The sequence below is a fragment of the Myxocyprinus asiaticus genome, chromosome 39 (genome assembly GCF_019703515.2).
Source record: "Myxocyprinus asiaticus isolate MX2 ecotype Aquarium Trade chromosome 39, UBuf_Myxa_2, whole genome shotgun sequence".
NCBI classification, from domain to species: domain Eukaryota; kingdom Metazoa; phylum Chordata; class Actinopteri; order Cypriniformes; family Catostomidae; genus Myxocyprinus; species Myxocyprinus asiaticus.
Genome location: NC_059382.1, coordinates 10598252 through 10622351, shown reverse-complemented (window position 1 = coordinate 10622351; position 24100 = coordinate 10598252). Strand labels below are relative to the sequence as shown.

Here is a 24100-nt window from a genome sequence, read left to right as displayed (position 1 = left end):
ATTTTTTACATGGTTTTCTATTCAAATATGTGATTCACAATGCTTTAGGGGATTGTAGTTTGTGCTCTTCATGAAATAGGGCAAGTACAGTTGTTGGTGCTTTTTTTTTTTTTTTTTTTTTTTTGCTTCAAATCAAAGTTTGTAATGCTGTGATTTCACCTCAGAGGGTTCATGGCTTGGAACTCTTATGAAGGATTTTATGAAAAGTCTATGGAAGAAATGAATGGGGAAAAACACTTCTGGAACCCAGGCAGCTGAAAAAGTGGGCGGGCACTATTGAGCTCTATCCACATTTTTCCTGAATGCAGAAATGTTCCACGATACACTTCTTTCGCAATCATGGCCCCTAACCACATCCTCCGTTTTAGCAATAAATGCATGGAGTTAATATGCGTTAATAAATTTATATTTTAGCATACAAAGGATTAGAACTTTCCTGACCCATGACTTATTACATTTATATGATATATATATTTTTATATTTTGTATTTGTGTATATATTTTGGATGGTTTATACATGATGATATTATTATTATTAAAGTAATTTTTACCACCATTTTTGGACTTTTCAGACAGTCCCTTACAACACCTTCCACAGTATTAGCACGTTTTGGCACAATGTGTGGACTTTTCAGAGGGTCCCTTACCTACCTTACGCAAATTTTCCAATTTATGTTAAATTGCCGATCTGGAACGATTTCATCGTGACGCCATCTGACCAGCTTAAATACGGGACAAATCGTGTCCCATATTGATTCAATAAGGGACGCATCACTTTAAATACGGTACGATCCCGTATTTTACAGGACGGGTGGCAACCCTATTTCGAGTTGTTGTGACAATGAGGGCCAACAACTGCACAAGTTCAGCCTGAAATTCATTTTTACTCAAATTAACACACACACACACACAGTCGTTGTTCTAAGTCTGGATCGCTGGTTTCAGTTAGTTTTACATTGCGTTTTAAGACCAGAAACCGAAAACAGGCAATTATAATCTTCATGGCGCCACCCAGTGGTTACTTAGGAAAACTGTGGCTAGAAGATCTCTTGTGGGACTCTACATCCGCCATATTGACCGATCCAGTTTCTCCCATGTACTTTAAATACTAGTGCTCTGTCTCAGGCTAAACGGTCTCTGATAAGGCTACATGTCCACATGGTGAAAGAAGAGAGTAAAGGTAACGATAACATGGATGTCAGTACTCTAAGTACTCTATGCATTTAATGGTATTTCTTTGGAAATATCAAATATCTACATAGTGAGTAGGTCTCTGTTTCAAACTGACACAATATTTTATTTAAAATAAATTATCAATAGTAAAACGCTCAACTATAAATTTCAATTTAATATTCTTGACTACAACCGAGAATTTGTTTAAGTATGTTTTAAAACTGAGAAATTGGTCTAGGATGCTCCTGTAACCAATCGAATACTTCAGTAAGTAACATGTGACTAAACACGGAAGCGTATATGGATCCGACGCTCGTCCTTTGAAAAACTTCTTTAGTCACGTACAAGACACGCATGAGTCGAGCAACAGTTCAGCTGTCAGGGAACTGTTCAGTCAACAAACCTACCATACAGCTGAATACACCCATTTAACTCCATATTTTACTTCATTTATCACATCTCCTGGTAAGTTATCAAAGGCGATTGTTTTTGTTCAATACTCAAAATCTAGTGGAGGGTAGGACATGAGAGGTGGAGGGTTATATTCGAGCTTTATAACAACATGTCAGCTAGCAACACGTTCAGTATGTCTTATTTCTGTGGTTAAAGGACTTAAAAATACTTGTTTCCAAATGCACTCTATACTACCAGCCAGATTTTTCTTTAAGTTACTAAAGTATGTTAAATTGTGTCTTGTTTGTAAATCCTCTCCTATGACACACTCATGGTCAAGTACATCAGTGTAAACTGTCTAATCCGGATAGGCCTGGAAAGATATATCTGAGAACTGAAATGTAACTTAATTTCACTTAAGTATTATTTAATCTAAAGTACTTCCCTTACAAGTGCTATTGTGCTGCAACGGTGATGCATCAGATGATGATACAATGGTACTTTGATACCTTGCTTCTGAATTATTTGCCATATTCATAGACCATGGGATACTATGTCAAAAATGGTACTTGGTACTTTTTGTACTGTTAGTCAACATGAAATAAATGACTTGGTTTACTGTGTTAAGACATCTACTGTATAGTATTATCATGCATGAATTCCATGCACATTATTCCAAAGGGAAAAAACTTGCCCTGCCTCTAAAACAAGTTTCCTTTTTGCCCAATGTCACCAATCCCTCTTAATTTCCAACCTGTCCCCTCTAACCACCTGGCTCCATTCTGAAATGTTGTTCCCACTTTTCACACTCCATTCCTAATGGATAAAATCCCACCCTAAATTTTCTCACTGAATATCCTGTTTCAATTGGAAATGCATAAGATTACAGAAGTAAAATGGATTGTGAACACATTTTCATGATTATTTTGAAGGCACGTGCATGCTGGCACATCTAGCATTCTTATTTGTGGCACCAGTTGTGTAATAATAAACCACATGGAATTGGCAGCATTTCCAACTTGTTCTCCTTTCAGGCATGGAACAAGCAAAGCAGGAGGCCTTCGATCAAGCCAGACTGCAGGTGATCAAGGATGGGTACGAGAAGGCATTTGAATGCATCAATGAAGGTCTCACCGAGGACGAGGCAGGGCACAGGGCGGAGGCACTCAATCTGTATCGACAAGGACGACAGCATCTCCTTAGGGCCCTTAGTGTGCCCTCGCAAGGCGACGAGTGCGTTGGCCCCTCCTGGGAAGTGGCAAGGCAGATGCAGCGCAAGATGCAGGAGACCATCGGCAACATAACCACTCGTATAGCCATGCTGGAGACCACCTCAGACACCTTGGAGGGCAATAGCATGGCCCCTCAAAAGCTCTACCCTGATGTCCCAAAAGCCATACCAGAGAGGCCGACTCCGCCACGGGTGCTTGTTGCTGGGGCTGCAGATGGGCCTCCGGCTGGGGTGCAGGGGCCTCCCCAAAAATCCCCCACAACTCGACACAATATCTTATGCGATCAGCCACCTGTGTACACGCCTCAAGCTGCTGATGGTCACCTGACCATTTCTTATGGCACTGACTCAGGAGAGCTCTCCCTTGTTGGCAATGAGTTTTACAGCCATACATCTAATTCTACACCTTCTCCTCAGAGCCTGGGGGAGGATGGAGAGGAGCTCTTTTTCCTCCCTCAAGGAGTGCAGATCTTCTTCGTAACCCCAGACGGCCAAGTTAGTGCGCCCTCTTACCCAGGGTACCTACGCATCGTAAAGTTCACAAATGAGCACTCGGAAAGGATGCCAAACAGACCACCTGCCTTCCTACAGGTAAGAAATCACGAAGTGTGCCATTTACAGTGATGTGAAAGTATTTGCCCCATTCTGATTTCTTCTGTTTTTGTGTATATCTCATACTAAATTGTTTCAAAAATTCAAACAAAATCTAACCTAAAACAAAGGCAATCTGAGTAAACACAAAATAAAATTTTTAAATTGTTATTTATTGAAAAAAGTTATCCAATACCAACTGGGCCTGTGGAAAAAGTATTTGCCCCCTTAGTTACTAAATCCCCAAATCTATGAAACCCCATTCATAATGGGGGTTCAGCTGGACAAGGCACACCCAGGCCTGATTACTGCCAGCACTGTTCAATCAAATCAACATCTAAATAGAACTTTCAGCAGCATGAAGTTGGCTAAAATGTCTTACCCAGTAGCACACTATGCCAAGGTCGAAAGAAATTCCAGAAATGAGGAAAAAGGTGATCTCCAGTTATCGGTCGATTTTTAGTTGCTGCTAAAGGTGGCACAACCAGCTATTAAGTTTAAGGGGGCAGTTAGTTTTTCACATGGGTGTTGGATATCTTTTTTTGTTTCAATAAAAAAAATATATATATACATACTTTTTGAAAACTGTATTTTGTTTGCTCAGGTTGCTTTTTTATTTCTCGTTTGAAGATCTAAAACAATTTAGTATGAAATACACAAACCTAGAAGAAATCAGGAAGGGGGCAAATACTTGTTCACAGCACTGTACTATAATTACGCTTAATATACCTGGAAACTGTTTGTTATTGGGTGCAGAAACTTTTAGACTTGCCCAGCAATAGCCTAACATGTTGTCTTTACTATTGATGCACAGAGATAGAAATTTTGGCAGGTATCGTTCACTGAAAATTATTTTTACTATGGCCGTTAACCGATCCAATATATGATGGCCAGTTCTATAACTTTATACTCTTTTGTCTGTTTACAATGAAGCTCCAATTCTTCATAAAAACATGGAAACATTTGAATGCATGTTATAAAAAGGATAGAAAAAGTTAGTACTTTTGTAACCTGGCATATTATACCGTATTAATTGGGAAAATAAGCCTTGATATGATCTGCTTCAAATGTCAATCTATTTAGACTAATACCAATAGTTAACCATGCACCGATCAAGTCAAGTCAAATTTATTTGTATAATGCTTTTCACAACAGGTGTTGTTTCAAAGCAGCTGTACATGAAATTATGGTATAATAGAAAATGAATTAATGCCAATATTAGTTATGTTTAGAACTATGTAAGTGTTGTGGGTCAATGGTTAATCAAAATGATTTTGTATGAACTATAAATGTTTGTGTTAAAGTCCTTGAAGTCATCCCGAATTAGCAACTGCACGTAGATTCATTGTCCTTTGATTTTGGCCAGTGAAGGCTTTTGTTAGTGGTCAATTCATTTTCTATGTAGTTCTTTTTTTCTTAAGAGTGTTGTCCCTCCTTTTGACCAAGTTGGAGGGACTGTGCTTAAGCCGACAACGCATGTGGTCATGTAAATGGAATAAACTGCATTCCTTTAACGGTTTGAGGTCATAAACGGTGTAAGAATACATGGGTAGATTTTTGTCTATTACGCCGATTTCACGTGGCATGTAAACCTTAACTGCTGATCTTACCGGCTCATCCAATGTGCGCACATGTTGAGCGCATGCCTCTTCATGGTTTGACATAAAAATCAGAAAATAACATGATTATTTCAAATGTCATGTAAACGTGGATTTTATGCTTTGCCAGGTTTTTTTTTAAACAAGTTGATTTTAGAGTAATCACAGTCACCATGTAAACGTGGTACAGTCACCGATATATTGTGCTTCCCTAGTCTGCACCCATTAAGAGAACCCTTTAGCTTATTTATAGAATGTTTGTTTGACCTACAGTATATAGTATGTCATTGTTCAAGCACCTTTATATCTCACTTAAAGATATCGAGATCTCTTTCGCCCATAAAGACTGATCTTTTGTTAAATTCCTGTCCAGAGAGGCTTATTTTCAAGTCATAGTGTCCTGTACCCTGCTTTCACAACCTTTTGTCTGGCTCTAAAGCTTCTGGCAGATTTGAGATGGTGTTGTCTTTAATGAGGCTTACTTCATTCCTTGCTTCTTAGCAGTGTCATGTGAGTGTCTGCTTACTGCTTAAATCCAATAGGATTTTACTGAATGATGCCATCCCGGGAAAGCCCCAGTCACCCAGTTGCCTGGTGTTATGGAATGAAATTGATTAGCTTTATAACCAGATAGAATTTAAATTGTTGACCTTCATCACAATATGAGATATTGTACTGAAGTAAAAAAGTGAGTCATAAAAAGTAAATGAAAGCCAATGGCGCCTAAGTCCTAATGGAGACAATATCATCTCTCCACACTGAGGCTGTAGATTAGCCGTGTCATGCTGAATAAAGAACCTCCAGTTGCTGTGTTAAGACTTTGATGGTAATCCAATTTAATGCTAGCAGTCATGAGGGTACAATCAATAAATCCAACTGTAGTGATTCTAGCTCTCAACTGTTGGATGAATTCCAGAATGGGATCTCAAATTCTGATCCTCCTCAGAGATTGAAGGGACAATTACAATTTCACCCAAAAAAACACATTAATCCATAATTATTTTTTAATATTTACTTGCGTATAATCATTAGATGAGAATCCTTTAAAAACTGAATTTTAAAATTAGTGGTCGACCGATATGGGTTTTTTAATAGCCAATGCCAATATCCAGAGAGCATGGTGGGCAATAGGCCAATACAATGCCGATATTAATATAGTAAATAACAAAAATAAAATTGCTAAAAAAAAAACCCCTTAGCTCTATATTTACTCAATTTCACACAAAACCAAAAAATAATGGTAGATAGCAGTTTCTTCAGATTTCTGTTTAGTCATCAAATTTTAGTAGTTTATTTGCACATGAAGAAATTAATATATTAGGAAGAAGGAAATAACAGTACACACAGTAGTCCAGCAAACATGGATGGCATGTCCACGTTAGCCATCGCATTTACTCAAAACATCGAATCAAACCAATTTTACATGCAGTGCATAGTGAATAAGACATTTACTTATAGCACATGTGAAGCGCTTTTACCTTGTGCTGCACCTGAAAGCGTAGGCAGCTGACTTGCTACCTTGCTGCCTAATCAGTTAATGGTTTAACTGACATCTGTTTTGAATGAATGGAACTCTAAAGGAAACTGGTCTTTTCATCGTACCTCCGTATACAGCCTCCAGAGGCAGCATTTTCCTGGTTTCGGACACAGCCTTGAAGTTGTGCTGATCCAACTCAAACAGCAATCTCCTGACAGTTTAAATGGCCTGGATCGCCTACTTGGATTGTTACAGACGGACCATCATGATTTGTGAATGAGAGGAACTTTTGATCCTGAAGTTTTTGATTCTGGCTTATATAATATGCGCTTCAGAGGAAGATATTAGATGAGTGCTCGACTGGAAGAAAACGCTGGATTTTTGTGAGGTTCGTGAATAACATCTTTTAAACGAGATATTTGCAGACAGTATATAATAGAAGTTTTATTGATATTTGCCTGTTAGAATACGTGATTAAGAGGAAGATTTATGAGCGTTCCACAGGACGCTGGATCTGCTGAGGTTGTGTGAGGTTGGTTTAAATGAGATGCGTATATTTGCAGACATTATAAGATATTAGTTTTATTGATATTTGCCTTTTTATCATTAGACAAGACAGTTAAAAGTTGCAGGGAACTGTGAGGAGAGAGAGGGAGAATAAAACAGGAGAGCACTTTAACATTATGAGCCCAAACGTGTCTGCCGTGGCTCTGATATGTGGACAATTTAAATGAGACATCGGTCTATTATTGTAGTAACACGGTGGCATGTAACAACAAAACGAACCGTGACTGGTCGTTTACATGTCTCGGACGCTTCAGTGCAAGCATGCTTCACATGCAATTGGCCAAATGGGAAAATTTATCGGCCAATTCCGATAATTAAAATTAGAATACCGGCCGATTTATCGGCCTCTGCGATATATCGGTCGACCACTACTCAATGTGATATTTTAATATCGTAGATGAAATCTTTCATGTCTCTCAGTTATTTGGTTTGTTTTCATACCATTTTTAAAATCTTGATTATTGAAGGAATATCCCACGTTAAATATAACCTAAGCTTTATTAACAGCATTTGAGGCATGCTCTCAATTATCACAAAATAATTATGACTTGTCGACACAAAACAAACATGTCTACATTTAAAGGGTTAGTTTACTCAAACTAACCATTGTGTATGACTTCACCAGAACTGAAGTGAAGATTTTTATAAGCAGATTTCAGCTCAGTTTGTCCATACAATGTATGTAAATGGGTGCCATCAGGCTGCTGGCTGTTTGATGGTTTAAAAGGCATATTTAGGCAACAAAGTAATCCACACAACTCCAGTCGATCAATTAATTTATTATGATTTCAGGTTTGTGACTGGCTTTACCCCTTGATGGCCACTGACTCCCCGGTTCTGCTTTGCAACACGGGGGTCTACATGTTCCCAGACATGATGGCTCCCACCCCGGGCTCCTACGTTGGGGTGGTCCTTTCTTCTGAGCTTCCTCAAAGAGAAAGAGAGACCTTCCAAAACCTTCTCTCACAGATGACTGACCTGCGTGTTCAGGTGAGCTGCCCCAGTCCCACCTCAAAAACAGAGGGGTCAGCTGCAGCTTCTGAGCAGGTGTGGCAACTCAACTTTGTTTCACACTTTGTGTGTCACTGACTCAACTCTCTGCAGTCTGAATATTAATATTAACCTCACTTGCTGCTGCCCCGTATGGTATTCTTTGAGTTTTTTTCTTTACTGCAACAGACTAGCATCAAGAATTTTACGCTGTGGTAATTGTTTTACAAAATTTAAATGCATGATCTTCACATACTTTAAATGCATGGGCTTTATGCTTGCGTTTGGTATGGCCAAATTGTTGCACATTGTTTGTATGCATTGGGCAAATATCAATGCATCTGCCTGCCTCATTAACACTTTAGTATCTTTACAGATTTCAGGTGTTTTTGAAAGGATAATAGATTTATTTAACAAGGTACTAAAGCATTGTAATAATACCACTGAATGACAAGTGCCTTTTGGGTTGTATAATTTGAAGATTTTAAATAATGCTGAAAGACAGTAGGGGTCATTCTCAATTTTGTTTTGTTTTGAAATAACTCTGTTCTATGTTCTTAAGTGATAGAAACTTGGGCATTTGACATGTCCAAATGACATAGGGCTTTTTTTTTTTTTTTTAAAGGTACACTTAGTATTTTCCTCAAACATTTAAATAATGAATACAAATTAAATAGAAATTAAAGGAATGTTCCGCATTCAATACAAGTTTAGCTCAATCAACAGCATTTGTGGCATAATGTTGATTACCAAAAATTTTTTTTATAATTTGACTCGTCCCTCCTTTTCTTTAAAAACAGCAAAAGTCAAGGTTACAGTGAGGCACTTACAATGGAAGTGAATGGGAACACAACACGAATGTGGCCAATTTTTGGATGGTTTAAACAAATGTGAAGCGAATAATTTTATAAAAGCACTTGCTTAATTGTATTGAACCAGGAACATTCCTTTAATAGTACTTGATATAAAGGGCACTATTTTAAAAGTGCTAGTGCTGTGTTTTTAGTAAATGCAAAGTCAATGGGTATGGCCATGAAGTTTTGATATTTTCATGCAAGCATGTGCTAAGTCTAGGTGCATATGGGTTTGGTGAAATTTTGCGTGCAACGCGCTAATGGGCTGGGTCAAGTGCAATTTAATTCTGAGGTTCTTCTGTCTATTGCACCATCAGCATCCTACTATATAGTCCATTCCCTGTGAAGCACCAGCAATATAAACAAAGACAGCACATTCATAAGAAGTTGGTAGCATAAATGGACTATGCAATGAATTAGAAGAGAGAATTATTTCTATGACAGTGACACGCGCTCCTTTTATATACATAGAAAATGTGATTTCTTGTCAGGATTCAGATTTACATTCCATTAAATTGTAGAGAATGTAAGTATTAATCATTTTCATCAACTGATGCACAAATCATTGCTAGTGTTAACAGTGATTGTATCGGCACACACTTCTACTTCCGGTCTATTTTGATTTTGAAAAATAAGATTCACTAATTGAAACATGAAGAAAATGTACCAAAAATATTTCTAAATTCAAATTACACTTCAAAAGAATCGAAAATAAAGTCAAAGTAACAGTGTTTCAAAACAATCCTACCACATCCAGACATTTTACGTGCTCCAACTTCTTTCACCGACTCCTTTTGCAGTGACTTAATCACTCTGACAACATGTGGAAACAGTGCTGTGAAAACATGTTTGCCCCATTCCTGATTTCTTCTATTTTTGTGTATTTTTCATACTAAATTGTTTTATTTAATTGTTTAAATTGTTTAGGCAACCTGAGTAAACACAAAATACAGTTTTGAAATATAATATAATTTTATTTATTTTATTGAAGCAAAGAAGTTATCCGTCACCTACACTGGTGGCCAAAAATTTTGAATAATTTACAGATTTTGGTCTTATGGAAAGAAATTGGTACTTTTTATTCACCAGATTGGCATTCAGCTGATCACAATGTATAGTCAGGACATTAATAACATGAAAAATTACTATTACAATTTGAAAGAAATGTTCGGAACTTCTTGAACTAAAATTTCTCATCAAAAAATCCTCCACGTGCAGCAATGACAGCTTTGCAGATCCTTTGCATTCTAGCTGTCAGTTTGTCCAGACACTCGGGTGACATTTCACCCCATGCTTCCTGTAGCACTTGCCATAGATGTGGCTGTCTTGTCTGGCACTTTTCACACACCTTACAGTCTAGTTGATCTCAAAGCTCAATGGGGTTAAGATCCATAACACTCTTTTTATCTGTTGTCCAATGTCTTTGTTTCTTTGACCACTCTAACCTTTTCTTTTTGTTTTTCGGTTTCAAAAGTGGCTTTTTCTTTGCAGTTCTTCCCATAAGGCCTGTACCCCTGAGTCTTTACTGTTGTACATGAAACTGGTGTTGAGCAGGTAGAATTCAATGAAGCTGTCAGCTGAGGACATGTGAGGCATCCATTTCTCAAACTAGAGACTCTGATTGTAGTTATCCTCTTGTTAGTTGTACATCTGGGCCTTCCACATCGCTTTCTGTTCTTGTTAGAGCCAGCTGTCAAGACTGTAGTGTACACCTCTGTATGAAATCTTCAGTGTTTTGGCAATTTCAAGCATTGTATAGCCTTCATTCCTCCAAAACAATGATTGACTGAGTTTCTAGAAAAAGCTGTTTCTTTTTTGCCATTTTTTTTTTTACCTAATATTGACCTTAAGACATGCCTGTCTATTGCATTCTGTGGCAACTCAAAAACAAACACAAAGACAATGTTAAGCTTCATTTAACAAACCAAATAGCTTTCAACTGTATTCCAAACTTTTGGCTGCCAGTGTATATCACCCATGTGAAAATCGATCTGCCCCCTTAAACTTAGTAGCTGGTTGTGCCACCTTTAGCAGTAACAACTGCAACCAAACACTTCTGATAACTGGAAATCAGTCTTTCACAATGCTTTAATGGAATTTTGGCCCACTCCTTTACAGAAATGCTTTGGTTCAGCCACATTTGGGGTTTTCGAGCATGAACTGCCCATTTAAGGTCCTGCCACAGAATCTCAATTGGGTTCCAGTCAGGACTTTGATTTAGGCTACTCCAAAACATTCATTTTGTTGCTTTTGAGTCAATCAGAGGTGGACTTACTCCTATGCTTTGGATCATTGTCTTGCTGCATAATCCATAATTTAACTCACGGACTGTTTTTCTTTGATTTTCTAGTAGATAGAAAAATTAATGTTTCCCTCAATTACTGCAAGTCGCCCTGGTCCTGAAGCAGCAAAGCATCCCCACATAATCGCACTACCACCACCATGCTTGACCGTAGGTACTATGATTTATTTTTTTTTTTTTTTTTTGCAGAATTCTGTTTGATTTATGTCAGATGTAATGAGACCCCTGTCTTCCAAACAGTTCCACTTTTGACTCATCGGTACACAGAACATTCTCCCAAAAGGTTTGAGGATCATCAAGGTGTGTTTTGGCCAAATTCAGATGAGCCTTAATATTCTTCTAGGTTAGTAGTGGTTTTGCCTTGCCACTCTTCCATGGATGGTATTTATGGCCAGTGTCTTTTTGATAGTGGAGTCCTGAACGGTGACCTTTATTGATGCGAGAGGGGCCTGCAGTTCCTTGGATGTTGTCCTTGGCTTTTTTGTGACTTCCTGGATGAGTCGTTGCTGTGCTCTTGGAGGAATTTTGGAAGGTCGGCCACTTCTGGGAAGTTTCACTACTGTGCCAAGTTTTTTTCTGTTTTGGAGATAATGGCTCTCACTGTGGTTCTTTGGAGTCCCAGAGCCTTTGAAATGGCTTTGTTACCCTTCAAAGACTGATGTATTTCAATCACCTTTTCCCTAATTTCTGGAATTTCTTTCAACCTTGCAATAGTGTGCTACTGGTTGAGACCTTTTAGCCAACTTTATGCTGCTGAAAAGTTCTGTTTAGGTTTCGTTTTGTTTGAACAGGACAGTAATCAGGCCTGGGTGTGTCTAGTCCAGCTGAACCCCATTATGAATGTAGTTTCATAGATTTGGGGGTTTAGTAACTAAGGGGGCAAATACTTTTTCCACACAAGCCCAGTTGGTATTGGATAACTTTTGCTTCAATTAATAACATGATTTAGAAATTGTGTTTGTGTTTACTCGGATTGCCTTTTTTGTTAGATTTTGTTTTGAATTTTTGAAACAATTTAGTATGAGATATACACATGAAGTGATGTGATCTACACACATGACTAATACGTGATCTATAAAAACAGAAGAAATCAGGATTTTTTTTTTTTTTTTTTTTATATTATAAATACAATTGTGAAATGATAATATTAATTGGGGAAAAAAAAAACTTTGTGTTAAACCACCTAGAAGTTTTTTCATAAAACGGCTACAACTGTGATTGTCAGGGACGTCATTTGATGTTCCACTATATTCCCTGTTCAATTACCACCTGCTGGTGGAATCTCCAAACTGCAAATGTAGGAATTGAGTTTAGACTTTGTGCTGAAAAGCGACCTGCCTTTTGAAACGTTTTGTCGCAATGAGCTATTTCTCAGGAAAATAGCAATTTGTGCTTTTGCACCACTTCATTGCTATACAATACACCCACCCACGTCCACTTGCACTTTGCGCTGGCACGACAATACAATACGCTTATAACATTTTCGTGAGAGCACTAATTATAAGACGTAGCGCATGGTCGAAGCGTGCAGACGAAAATAGAGCACAAATGATCTCGGTAACCCCTCTAGCAGCCATATCATCCTGTAGCTCAAGACTGGTTGCCCATTGAAGCTAAGCAGGGTTGAGCCTGGCCAGTACCTGGATGGGAGACCTCCTGGGGAAAACTAAGGTTGCTGCTGGAAGTGGTATTAGGGAGGCCAGCAGGGACTGCTCACCCTGCAGTCTGTGTGAGTACTAATTCCCCAGTTTTAGTGACGGGGACACTATACTGTAAATGCACCATCCTTCGGATGAGACATTAAACAGAGGTCCTGACTCTGTGGTCATTAAAAATCCCAGGGCACTTCTTGTAAAGAGTAGGGGTGTAACCCCAGTGTCCTGGCCAAATTCCCCCCATTAGCCCTTCTCAGTCATGGCCTCTTAATAATCCCCATTCATTAATTGGCTTTATAACTCTACTCTCTCCTCTCCACCAACAGCTGGTGTGTGGTGAGCGTACTGGTGCACTATGGCTGCCGTCACATCCAGGTGGATGCTGCACACTGGTGGTGGTTGAGGAGAGTCCCCTGTTAACTCAAAGCGCTTTGAGTGTAGTGTCTGAAAAAGCACTATATAAATGGAACATTTATTCCTTCCTTCATTTCTTTCATTCTATTATCAGACTTTCAGTTGTGGAATATGAGCACATGTACAATAAAATCATAACCAAAAACTTTTGATTCTGCATGGTGTTGCATCCACACTGATAGTTGCCAGTATAAAATCCATGACCACTATTATATCGCCAGAGAAACATTACTTTGTGTGCCCTTAAGTAAATTGCTGTTTCCTTTTCTCAATGGACCTTCTGAATCACACTTCATTTAAGGCCCAAATGCACTTGACAGTTCATGTGGGTGTTACAATGCCTCTAAGCTTTCTGTAGCTTGCACTGCCTTTAACACAGATGTTCAGCAGAGTTTTACTCAGTTGGTTTTGGGTATGGTGTTCATTACTCGTGAAATAGTAAGTTGGCTTGGCTTGCGCTTTTTGAGCTGGCACACTCCACTGTTGTTAACACTCACCACAGCAACCCATGGATACAAAGTAGTCAGGAGAAGGAGAATTAATTAGCTGTGATGCTATTAGCAGACCAAGAAGACTGTTTCCCTTCTCACCTCAGGATAGTGGTAAAGGAAGTGTAGAGCCAAATATTACTGCAGCACACTGTCTCATTCATTAATAATTACTCTGACTAATTGCAAGTACTTAATTGCAGTGACTTACAACATGGAATATGTGTTTTTTATTTATTTTTTATTTTTTATATACTTATATTTTTAATCTTTGTTTAGTTATGAATTCATGTATTTTATATGGTATACACTTGTTTTTAAATGTGCTCCATCAATAAAAAAATTTACTTTGACCAATTGTTCTTACATACTGTATGTGCTCAGAAAAGTTTGCACCAAAATGTCCACTGAATTCCCAACTGCATACCCACATAAATTTGTTCTTAACCTCATTCTAATGTTGACTAATCTGGATTTTTCTAAATGAGGGAACGTATGCCCACAGTTAGTTATTGGGATGATGCACGCCTAAAACATTTCCATTTAAAGGGGTTCTTTTTCTCTCAAGCAATAAACACCTTTTTATATAGGCCTCGACTACACATGATGATGTTTTGGAACTCATGCCAGTTGTTTATACACTTATTCAGGCTGTATTTTAATGCAGATCCCAGATTAAGCTATAACACACATCATTTGTTACTTTGAGACTTATTGCAAGGTCAATTTAATTATAAAATTTCTAATCAAAATAATAAACATTTAAGCTTAACATGTTCAATGTGTTGAGGCCACCAGGAGTCTGTAATTTTTATGTATGCATTAAGTTTAATTTAGAAAAAATGAAAGTGCAAACTTATTGATGAATCTTGATTTCTGCATGAAAATGTTTGCTCACAGGTTTTACCCAAAATATGTGTATGTACAGTTAGCGAATGAAACGGATGCAGTTTAATTTTGCTGCATTAAAGAGTCATAATCTTATTGCATTGATTCTGGGTTGCAAATAACTTTGTCTGCTTTTAGAAATAATTTCACTGAACTGCTGCTGCTGAGTTTGGGACCAAGTGCCACTGTTCCCTGTAAAGGAGGGGGCGACAACAAACACCACCATTGTTGTGGTAATAGCAGGTTGTTGTACCAGACCCTGCTGACTCCCTGGCTTAAGACCAGTATTTTGAGACAACAAAGGATTTTTTTTTTTTTTTGGCAAAAGGGGCAGTAATCTTGAAATTCAGATTTGCAGCATTCTCTAACATGTTCTCCTTAACTATACACACTACTCTCCCATAGACGCATCCTTATGTCACCATATGCTTGTAGTGATTGCTTGAGCCTGGTACTCCACTCTGCAGGATGCTTTGTTTTTACTGTTGCCCGCTATCATGTGTCCCCAAGGCAACAGATGGTGCAACAGATACCATTAACCTGGGCAAGAAGGTGCCAATGGGGCCTCCTGCAGCTGAAGCAGCACCCCCTGCTGCCGAGGAGGAAAAGGTACTTCCTGAATGGAGCGAGAAGGTGGCCCAGGGGATCCTGACAGGTAACTGGTCCTAGATAGAGTATCAATGCATTGGTGAATCTATGCATTTTGCCTAACACCAATTTAAGAATGCTAAAATTTCTCTAAGCACAGCTTCTGATAACTTATTGCTTTAAAGTAAACATAAAAAGCATTTGCAACTCATTTTACTATAATAGTATTTAATTTGGCATGCATTGATTGAGACTGGATATTCACAGAGACTGTTTAATCATAAATTGTTAAAAGTGGTATTTATATGGCAGATGGTTGAATAGGAGGGGTTAAAAATAAGAGGGCTTGCTTGATGTCAGTTGAAAATAAAAAGTTGTTTCAGTGGCAGAGCTAGTGGAGACAAACATTTGCTTTTTATTGGAGAAGCATGCTCAACTGATTAGTTCTAAGTAAAGCCTAATTTATACTATAAATTTGTTTCCCCTGAACGAACTAAAGCACTTGGGATGAACGGAGCCTGCAGTTATAGTACGTGTTGCGTCATTTTAAAATTAGTTTGGAGGGAAATAAAGAACACCATGACCAATTTCAAACCACACCCACATTTAGTTTTAACCAGTGTTGTTGAAATTCCATAAAGTAAGAAACTCTGGAGACAGAAAACGTCTTTCTGGATCTTTAATAATACTTGCAAGTAGTCTCAGTCACCGTACAGAAAGTTTGCCACAGGTGAAGAGCAAAGAGCTCTTTGTGTCCTCTGTCTTATACTCTGCCGGGCGTGGTTTCAGTGATACCCTGTGCCAGGAGAAGACTGGCTTCTCTCTGCACTGACCACTCAGTGTCCATGCCTCGGGCGCGTGAACTTCTTGTGTCTTACGCTACTAACGCAGTTGCTGGGCAGAATAAGGAGTAGGGTCAACTAAAGGATGCACACCTTTTTATCACTAAGCAGCGTACAGAGCGTACACTCATATCATTTGCAGGGGAGATAACGGACAGAGAGAACACAAAGTACCCAGAAGAGAAACAATAGAATACAAAGTCTTAATAATTTTCCATTACACCAGTCATCAATGCTCTTCGACTAGCCGAGTTCTCAGAGTTCTCGGTAATTTTCAGGGATGTCCACAAACAGGAGAAAAATCACCAAATGAACACCTTAGCAGAACAAAAATGCTATTGTATTTTGACAGCTTTTTTAACTAAAAGCCCATAACCCAGCAAGTAGGAATTTGCCTTGGGGACAGGAACAGATATACTTTGCCGTTTAAAAAAAAAACAAAAAAAAACACACATTTTCAAAGGAGGTTATATGCAGTTTTACTCTTAATTTTAAAATTATAATTATATTGACAGGGGCTTCATGGCTGAGCTGGGGTCTGGTGAAGGGGGCGGAGTATACAGGGAAAGCCATCCATAAAGGAGCAACCAAACTACGAGAGCACATCACCCCAGAGGACAAACCAGCCCATGTCAGCCCAACTGTAACCAAAAGCCTCCATGTAGCCAAACAGGCCACAGGTGGAGCTGTGAAAGTCAGCCAGTTCCTTGGTAAGGAAGTGCTTTTTTTGATAAACTCATTGCTGCAGAGAGTGACTCTGCCTGAAATGTCACATTTTAGAAGTCTTTGCCCAGTCTTTGTCATAGGAAGATCTGACAGTAAATTACTAATTGCATTGATTTTCCTAAAAAAAGATGAGATGCACACCATTTATGTTTGATTAATTGGGCTCAGAACCAGAAAACATGTCTGCACTGTTTCAGTGGATGGATTGTGCACTGTCGCTGGCCATGTTGGCCGAGAGTTGGCACCCCATGTAAAGAAACATGGAGGAAAGCTTATTCCAGAGTCTCTGAAGAAAGACAAGGACGGGCGCTCCAATATTGATGGTGCCATGGTGGTTGCAGCCAGTGGAGTTCAAGGTAAAATGGCTCACTCAAACCAGAAATGATCTCTTACCCTTTTCATTTAATAGTTATTTATCTCCTCTTCTATTTTTGGTCACATTAGTCACACTTACTTGCATTTACATTTATGCTCTTGGGAGACCATTTCTTACCAAGGCTACTTAAAACAAAGTAGTTACATTGTGGTCTCTAAGGCATTATTGATTAGACAGCAAGCACTTAAAGGGATAGTTCACCCAAAAATAACAATTCTCTTATCATTTACTCACCCTCATGCCATTCCAGATGTGTATGACTTTCTTCTTCTGAACACAAATGGAGATTTTTTTAGAAGAATATTTCAGCTTTGTAGGTTGATACAATGCAAGTGAATGGGTTCCAAAATTGAGCGTCCAAAATGCACAAACACAGCATAAAAGTAATCCATAACACTCCAGTGGTTAAATCCATATCTTCTGAAGTGATATGATAGGTATTGGTGAGAATATTGATCTTTCTCACCCACACCAATCATATCGCTTCAGAAGTTATCGATTTAACCACTGGAGTCTGGATTGCTTTTAAGCTGACTTTGTGCATTTTGGAGCTTCAAAATTTTGGCACCCTTTCAGGGTTCCCACACATCCTGGAAAACTGCATTGCAAAATTCCAGGTTTTCCAGTCATGGAAATGTCCTGGAAAATTTTTTGTCTTGGGAAATATTTTAGTATAATAAAATGGTTCGATTGTGTTGCTAGCAAGGTTTACATTTACATGCACAAAAACATGGTAAAGATCAGGACTTGGAATAGGTGTCAAATACACACATTCGTTTAGTTTCGTCACTGCCGGTGGCTGCGCATTGTGAAACAACGTCAACAGTTATGGGCGCCTACACCATCGTGATTTGATTACAGCAACAGCCAATTGTTTGCTTTGCAATTGCGGTCCAACCGAGGCAGATCACTTGATTGGCTGTAGGTGTAACCAGTCTTGTTCTTGGCTACAGCAGCATGTGCACGGTGAGAAGTGCCAGCACTCGTTAAACTTCTCATTCATAAACTGAATGACCTGGTACTTGTACCGACCGACTGATTGAGAGGGGTATGTTGTTTGTTTACTTCAGCATCAGCATGTGAGTCTACCTTGCTCATCACTGAGAGAAAAGGGTAGAATAGCTATTAATGCGTAAAAGTGACTGACGTTCATGCACGTTGAGGGGATTTCACATTACTCGCGTCAGCGCTGCCAAATACATTGAAGACTCTGAAGTGACACACCGGTGCAATCTCGGCTCCAACTTCAAACAAGTGTTTTTCACACACGTTTTTGCCTCACACAAATAATGTCTTTGAGAGTACAAAGCTGCAATAAATATTTTAAAACTGTCCAATTTTATGAAGGGATATTGAATCTGGGGCTCTTATAATTTATTTTAATTATTACCTTTTATTGTTTCCAAGTACCCAGAGACACCAGTTATTGAACTACAATAATTCATTCACCTAAAAAAAAATGGCAAGTCCTAAATCGGAGATTATTTCGCAGAGATGGACCACTTCTATTGTAATGAATGGGAGAAATTGGAACAGTCAACCAAGGAGCTCTGTGCTCCCAACGGTCAACGGATGTATAAAGGAAGTCCTGCCTAAGTGAAAAGAGCCAATCACCTTTTAGATACAGACATCATCTGTCAATCAACTTTAGAACGCGCATGCGCATTTGCTATACAAGCTGGGAAAATTGCGTTTTTTAGTGCAATATTAGGTAAGGAATCACAATTTATGATTCTGGTATTGTCAGTTTATTGCTGATTTGATATTTGTTCTTTGATCAATCTTGACCAATCGTTTTTGAGATTTTGGTCTTTCCCCTTTCAAATAGATAGGAGCTACACTGGCATTACTGGAAATAGCCTCCCGAGAGCATTCCAAAGATGGCCTACAGTGGACTAACTTGCTAGAAAGACTTTGCCTAAATATAAGCGAGTCCTCTTTATTTTCTGCATTCCATATTTTTCTCTTCCAAACACATTTTCAATGTTTATTGTGCACACCTCCCACTTTCTTGCATGGCAAGCTTGTAAATTCACCCCTCTATGACGCTGTCTGCAACGCTTGTCATGTGGAGGGCAAAGCGCCATTTGACGCTGGCATTGAGCAGAGCGTTTACGCCTCGACTCATCTCATTTGAAATGCTCTTTACAATGACAAAAGAACATTATTGAAACTAAAAATTTTAGGCCAGTGAGAGAGTTCAGTAACAGCCTGGAAAAAGTGGCAAAAGCCGGACATGGAGTTTGCTTTGTTCTTATAATGGTTAAATACTATAAAGTCTCTTGGCATATTTTGGTCGTGAACATCTCAAAATGATTCAGTGACTCACTCATTGCACATAAGACGCTCATTTATCGGCACCTAGTGGCATCTCCAGAAATGGTTTCTAAACTAGTCAAGTAATGAAACTGAACAAACTTGTAAAACAGAAGCAAGCCACAACAAAGTAGCCTTTATTTTTGCAGATAATTTGCTATACTTGAGTCATTAAAATAGCTTAAGTTGGTGCTTTTTACCTTTTCTTTAAAAAAGTAAATAAAAAATAACCCTGGAAAACATGTTTATGGATCAGTGAGTCTCACCTTTTTTGCCCCTCATGAGTTTGCATGACAACGATGACAGATGGACCACTGATTTAAAAAAAAAAATACACACTGGGTTGGTATTGTGGTGATTCGGCCTTAATACCTCAGGATGTGAATTCATTTTCAATAATTCAACGATTGGAGTCAGCTTGTACTGCGGTTACCACATGTAGTATGCGGAAAACACAGGATCTAGTCATCAAAATGGCATTAGCAATAAAACGCAGAATGTCTTGGACAAATGAAATATTTGGACAAAAATGAATGTTTGAATGTAAAATTATGGTGTGTGCTAGTGTGATAATTAAACTAAAGTCTATGATGTAATTTAATTAATAGGTAATCTGCATGTGATGTGGACTTCAAATTGAATGTTTAGAGACGGCCACTCATACACTGAAAAACACCTCATGATCATCATGCGCACTCTTGTGTGTGAAATGACAGAGACAGAGAGCACTCTGAAATGCACAGCACATACAGACCATGTATTTATTTAATTAAATCACAGCTTGGCCATGTAGCAAACTGCTTATCTGGAGGTGAGAAACTACCATAAACACAGAAATGCCAAAATAAAAGCTCAATTTAAATAGATGCACGTGTTCTTGCTTAAATATTACCCTTGTTGGGCACATAAAGTGTCCTGGAAATGTCCTGGAAAGTTGTGCCTTAAAAAGAGTGGGAACCCTGCCATTCACTTGCATTGTATGGACCTACAGAGCGGAGATATTCTTCTTAAAATCTTTGTTTGTGTTCTGCAGAAGAAAGTCATACATACACATCTAGGATGCATGAGGGGGAGTAAATGATGAGAATTTTCATTTGGGATATTTCACCCAAAATTGAATATTCTTTTCATCATTGTTCACTCACGCTAATGTTGTTTGAAACACAAGGAGAAGTTAGGCAGAGTGTTCTTTATTCAGAATGCCGCAGTCAGAATTCTCTTTCAATGCATCTTATTTGCCATATGATAAAAGTGAATGGTGACTGAGGTTAACATTTCTCCTTAACATCTCATTTTGTATTCCACCAAAGAAAAAGTCATATAGGTTTGGAACATGAAAGAGTAAATGACTAACTTTAAATGAAATGTACAGAACATTATTGTCCCTAAGGGATTCTTGATCAGACCAGGGTTTCTCAAACTTTTTGATTCCAAGGACCCCCAAATATGATAATCCCTGTGCAAGGGACCTCCTTATAAAAAAAAATAATAATAATTTAAAAGGCAGCAATATATTATGTATAAAGACCCATTTATACTGTGAGAAATGGTAAGCATGATATTGTTAAATAATTAGAAATAATAATTAAATAATCATGAAATAAATAATTTGTTATTGTATAACAGTAACTAAATGAAATCTTAATATTTACTTGACCACATATCTTTTTTTATACCTACTATTAGAGTCATGTTACATTTTAGAAAAACATTTTCAGTTTAATTCAGATGTCTTCAAATATCTTTAGAGCAAAAAAAGGGACCACCGGATGTTACTGATAAGGCTCAGTGTTCATTCACATTTGTCCCAATGTAATAAATAGTTTAAATTACACACATTAAATGGTGTGATCTGCCATAAAGTGCTTAGTCCATAATATTTTGATGATTTAAACATATGCAGGATTTGCAACAATGTGGACGGGCTTGGAAGTTTCAGCAAAGAACATCGCAAAGAGTGTTGCGACAGAGACTGTTACCACTGTGAAACACAAGTAAGTGACTCCACAAATGTTTGCATCTGGTTTGGAGGTTGATCATGCTAATAATTTGTTTTATGTTTCTGCACTGGCAATTGTTGACATCTGCACTTTAGCGCACACACACAAAAAAATACCTTGATCAGAAAATGAAACTGCACTCACACTAGTTCTTCAATTTATTTGTTTGCAGATTTAGGGGTCTAGAGAACATTTCAGACCCCCCAAATGAGAAAAAGTACACATTTTCCCTTCATCAAAACTACCTTAATGGTTACAAGCATGGCTAAAACTTAAGTTTGTGGCTGATTTGAGTGTCTGATTTGGTCAGCCCTTGCATGCAATGCTAATGATTTATTGGAAATAATGATTTTGCATGTCCATTAGCATCCTCACTTGCTAATAATGAATATCGTAACCTAACAGCTGAAATTAATTTCACCATCTTTATTGGCTTATTTTTAAACCTTTAAGCCTGCCTTAATTATGCTGTTGCATCAACAGGTTTAACCTTATAGTTTAATATGGTTTAATCTGATGGCAAACTTAATTTGGCTAAATTAGTAATTTTGCTGAGGTGTGTGTGTGTGTGTGTGTGTGTGTATTCTGATATTTAAAGTTTAAGTCTTGCCAATAATCATTCTGGATTCTTCCCTTTCTTACTGTTCTCAAAAGAATTTACCATTTTGAATTTGATTCTGGCATGTCTTAGGACAATGAACATGCATTTGCCTTCTGTAGGATTAATTCTACATTCCAAATCAAGTTCTGATTTTCTCCAGAGCCTGCATGCTGAAGTTTTTAACTGCATTTCTCTACTTTGAGAATTTTCAGTCTCCTAAAGCTTATTCCATTACCTCTTTATCTTTCATCAATCCCTCCTCTCTTTTGCTCAATCTGGGTTATCTGTAATCAAGGTATGGGGCTGAAGCGGGCCGGGCCACAGACCACGCTGTCAACTCGGCCATCAATGTGGGTGTCACTGCCTTCAATATCGACAACCTTGGGATCAAGGCAGTGGTGAAGAAGACTGGAAAAGAGACCGCCCATGCCATTCTGGCAGACTATAAAGTCCATGAGCCGAACAGTCAAGTTGAAAAACATAAAGACCAAAAATAGAGTTCAGATTGTTCAGACTTTTGTTTCAGGTGTCTATTTTCAAGAGCAAACCAAAGTGTATGCTATCAAGAGATTGATTTTTGGAGTAGTCCTTTTGATGTTGGTACCACCGAACTCCAAAGACCCTGATGAGACTACTACAGTAACTACAGTTAACTGTGTTAGCAGTAGCACAGCCATGACATCTCTGCACTGCATACTACTGACTCTATATCACAGGGTAAATAATAAATGCACTTTAAAACAAGTTGACTGACAGTCCTACATGCTGAATGGTATTTCTGATCTTGCCTTACACTTCACCAGCAAAGTGAAATGTAAGTATCTCCAAAAAGCCAATGATTTATTGGGATCCACATTTAGTTGGGTCATATTAAAACCTCTATAAGTGTGCATGGTTTGTTTCAAAATGAACACCTTAAACAGAGTGCAAGCCAAAGGTATACTTGTTCTGTTTTCCCATAGAGCCTTAATAAATATAATATTCTTGTGTTTTAATATAAATATACATATATTAAAGCTGTTTATAATATCTATATTAGAATGCTTTATGGTATATGTTTTGTTTCTGGGTATTTTCTTTTATTTTGCAATGTTTGCAAATGACTACATAAGTAATTAGAGATATAAAATGGCCTTGACTGTGTCATAACATTCACATTTCACTGTAATCATTAACATGCCCTAAACTTTAAGAATTATTTCTTGTACTTGGTTTCATGGATACTTGTAGCTCGTACATCGTATATGCAATATACTGTACCTCTCATTTGAATGTGCTGACACTGTGAATTATAAGTATCAACAGTTTAACCAAAAGTCAGTTTGATTTATGACAAAGAAAAGCCTATGGATATCTGACATGATAAATTAAACATTTTAAACTTAGTCTTTTGTGTGCTTTAAACATTTTGAGATGATGCGAAAAACAATCATTGTCAATGCGTTCATTAGATATATTCAAGACATGAGGATTTTAGTTCAAAGTAGCTGGCCTTAAAAAGGAACATTAACATGATCTAGTATTATATATTAAGATCACACACAATTTCATACACTTGTTTTCTGTGTGTATACTGTAAATATTGACCAAGCTGGCCTGTTTTTGCAAATCATAACTGAATGCTTAAGTCTTGTAACTGGTTAATCCTTCATTACTGCTCTATGCAGATGAATTGCAATTTAAGTGTAGTGCTGCCATCTAGTGTTCTCACAATTTATTTATTTTTAGATATAGGGTAATAAAAGGAATGCCTTAAATGTTATGCTATTAATTAAATTTTCTGTGGCACTGTTTTAGTGATGCTTGAGTCTCTATTGTATTTTCAGTTGGTCTGCATGTACGGTAACCTTTCTCTGCCCATGCAGTATTTAAATAGAACAGAGGTATGCCTGCAGTGAAAGGTAATGTGCAATAGCAATTGAAGCGCTTAAAGGAATGAAATGGGAACAACCAGCCCTGATCTGAGATGGAATTTAACCACTTTTAAAGAAGATAATGCAAAAATAAACTACATGAAAAGTATCTATCTA

General features: G+C 37.9%; 1 protein-coding gene across 5 annotated transcripts; it reads left to right on the top strand.

The window, feature by feature from the left end:
• Nucleotides 1–1502: 1502 nt before the first annotated feature.
• On the top strand, nucleotides 1503–23455 carry LOC127430103 (spartin-like). 5 transcript variants are annotated; one of them, XM_051679583.1, is made up of 9 exons: nucleotides 1503–1638; nucleotides 2601–3388; nucleotides 7823–8020; nucleotides 15132–15276; nucleotides 16567–16761; nucleotides 16975–17133; nucleotides 21373–21463; nucleotides 21642–21686; nucleotides 22366–23455. In XM_051679583.1, exons 2-9 carry the CDS (start codon nucleotides 2603–2605, stop codon nucleotides 22565–22567), a joined length of 1821 nt encoding a protein of 606 aa, XP_051535543.1. In that variant the 5' UTR covers nucleotides 1503–1638; nucleotides 2601–2602; the 3' UTR covers nucleotides 22568–23455. The 5 variants fall into 5 exon arrangements, with proteins under 5 accessions (XP_051535543.1, XP_051535540.1, XP_051535541.1 ...); XM_051679580.1 differs by having other exon boundaries at nucleotides 7823–8077; XM_051679581.1 differs by having other exon boundaries at nucleotides 2576–3388; nucleotides 7823–8077.
• Nucleotides 23456–24100: the final 645 nt, after the last annotated feature.

Excerpts from the sequence above, each read along its gene's own strand:
- LOC127430103 (XM_051679580.1), top strand. The coding sequence starts at position 2,603 with ATGGAACAAGCAAAGCAGGAGGCCTTCGATCAAGCCAGACTGCAGGTG. Across the intron at positions 16,762-16,974 it reads GAAAGTCAGCCAGTTCCTTG|TGGATGGATTGTGCACTGTC; the intron begins GTAAGGAAGTGC and ends GCACTGTTTCAG. Across the intron at positions 17,134-21,372 it reads TGCAGCCAGTGGAGTTCAAG|GATTTGCAACAATGTGGACG; the intron begins GTAAAATGGCTC and ends AAACATATGCAG.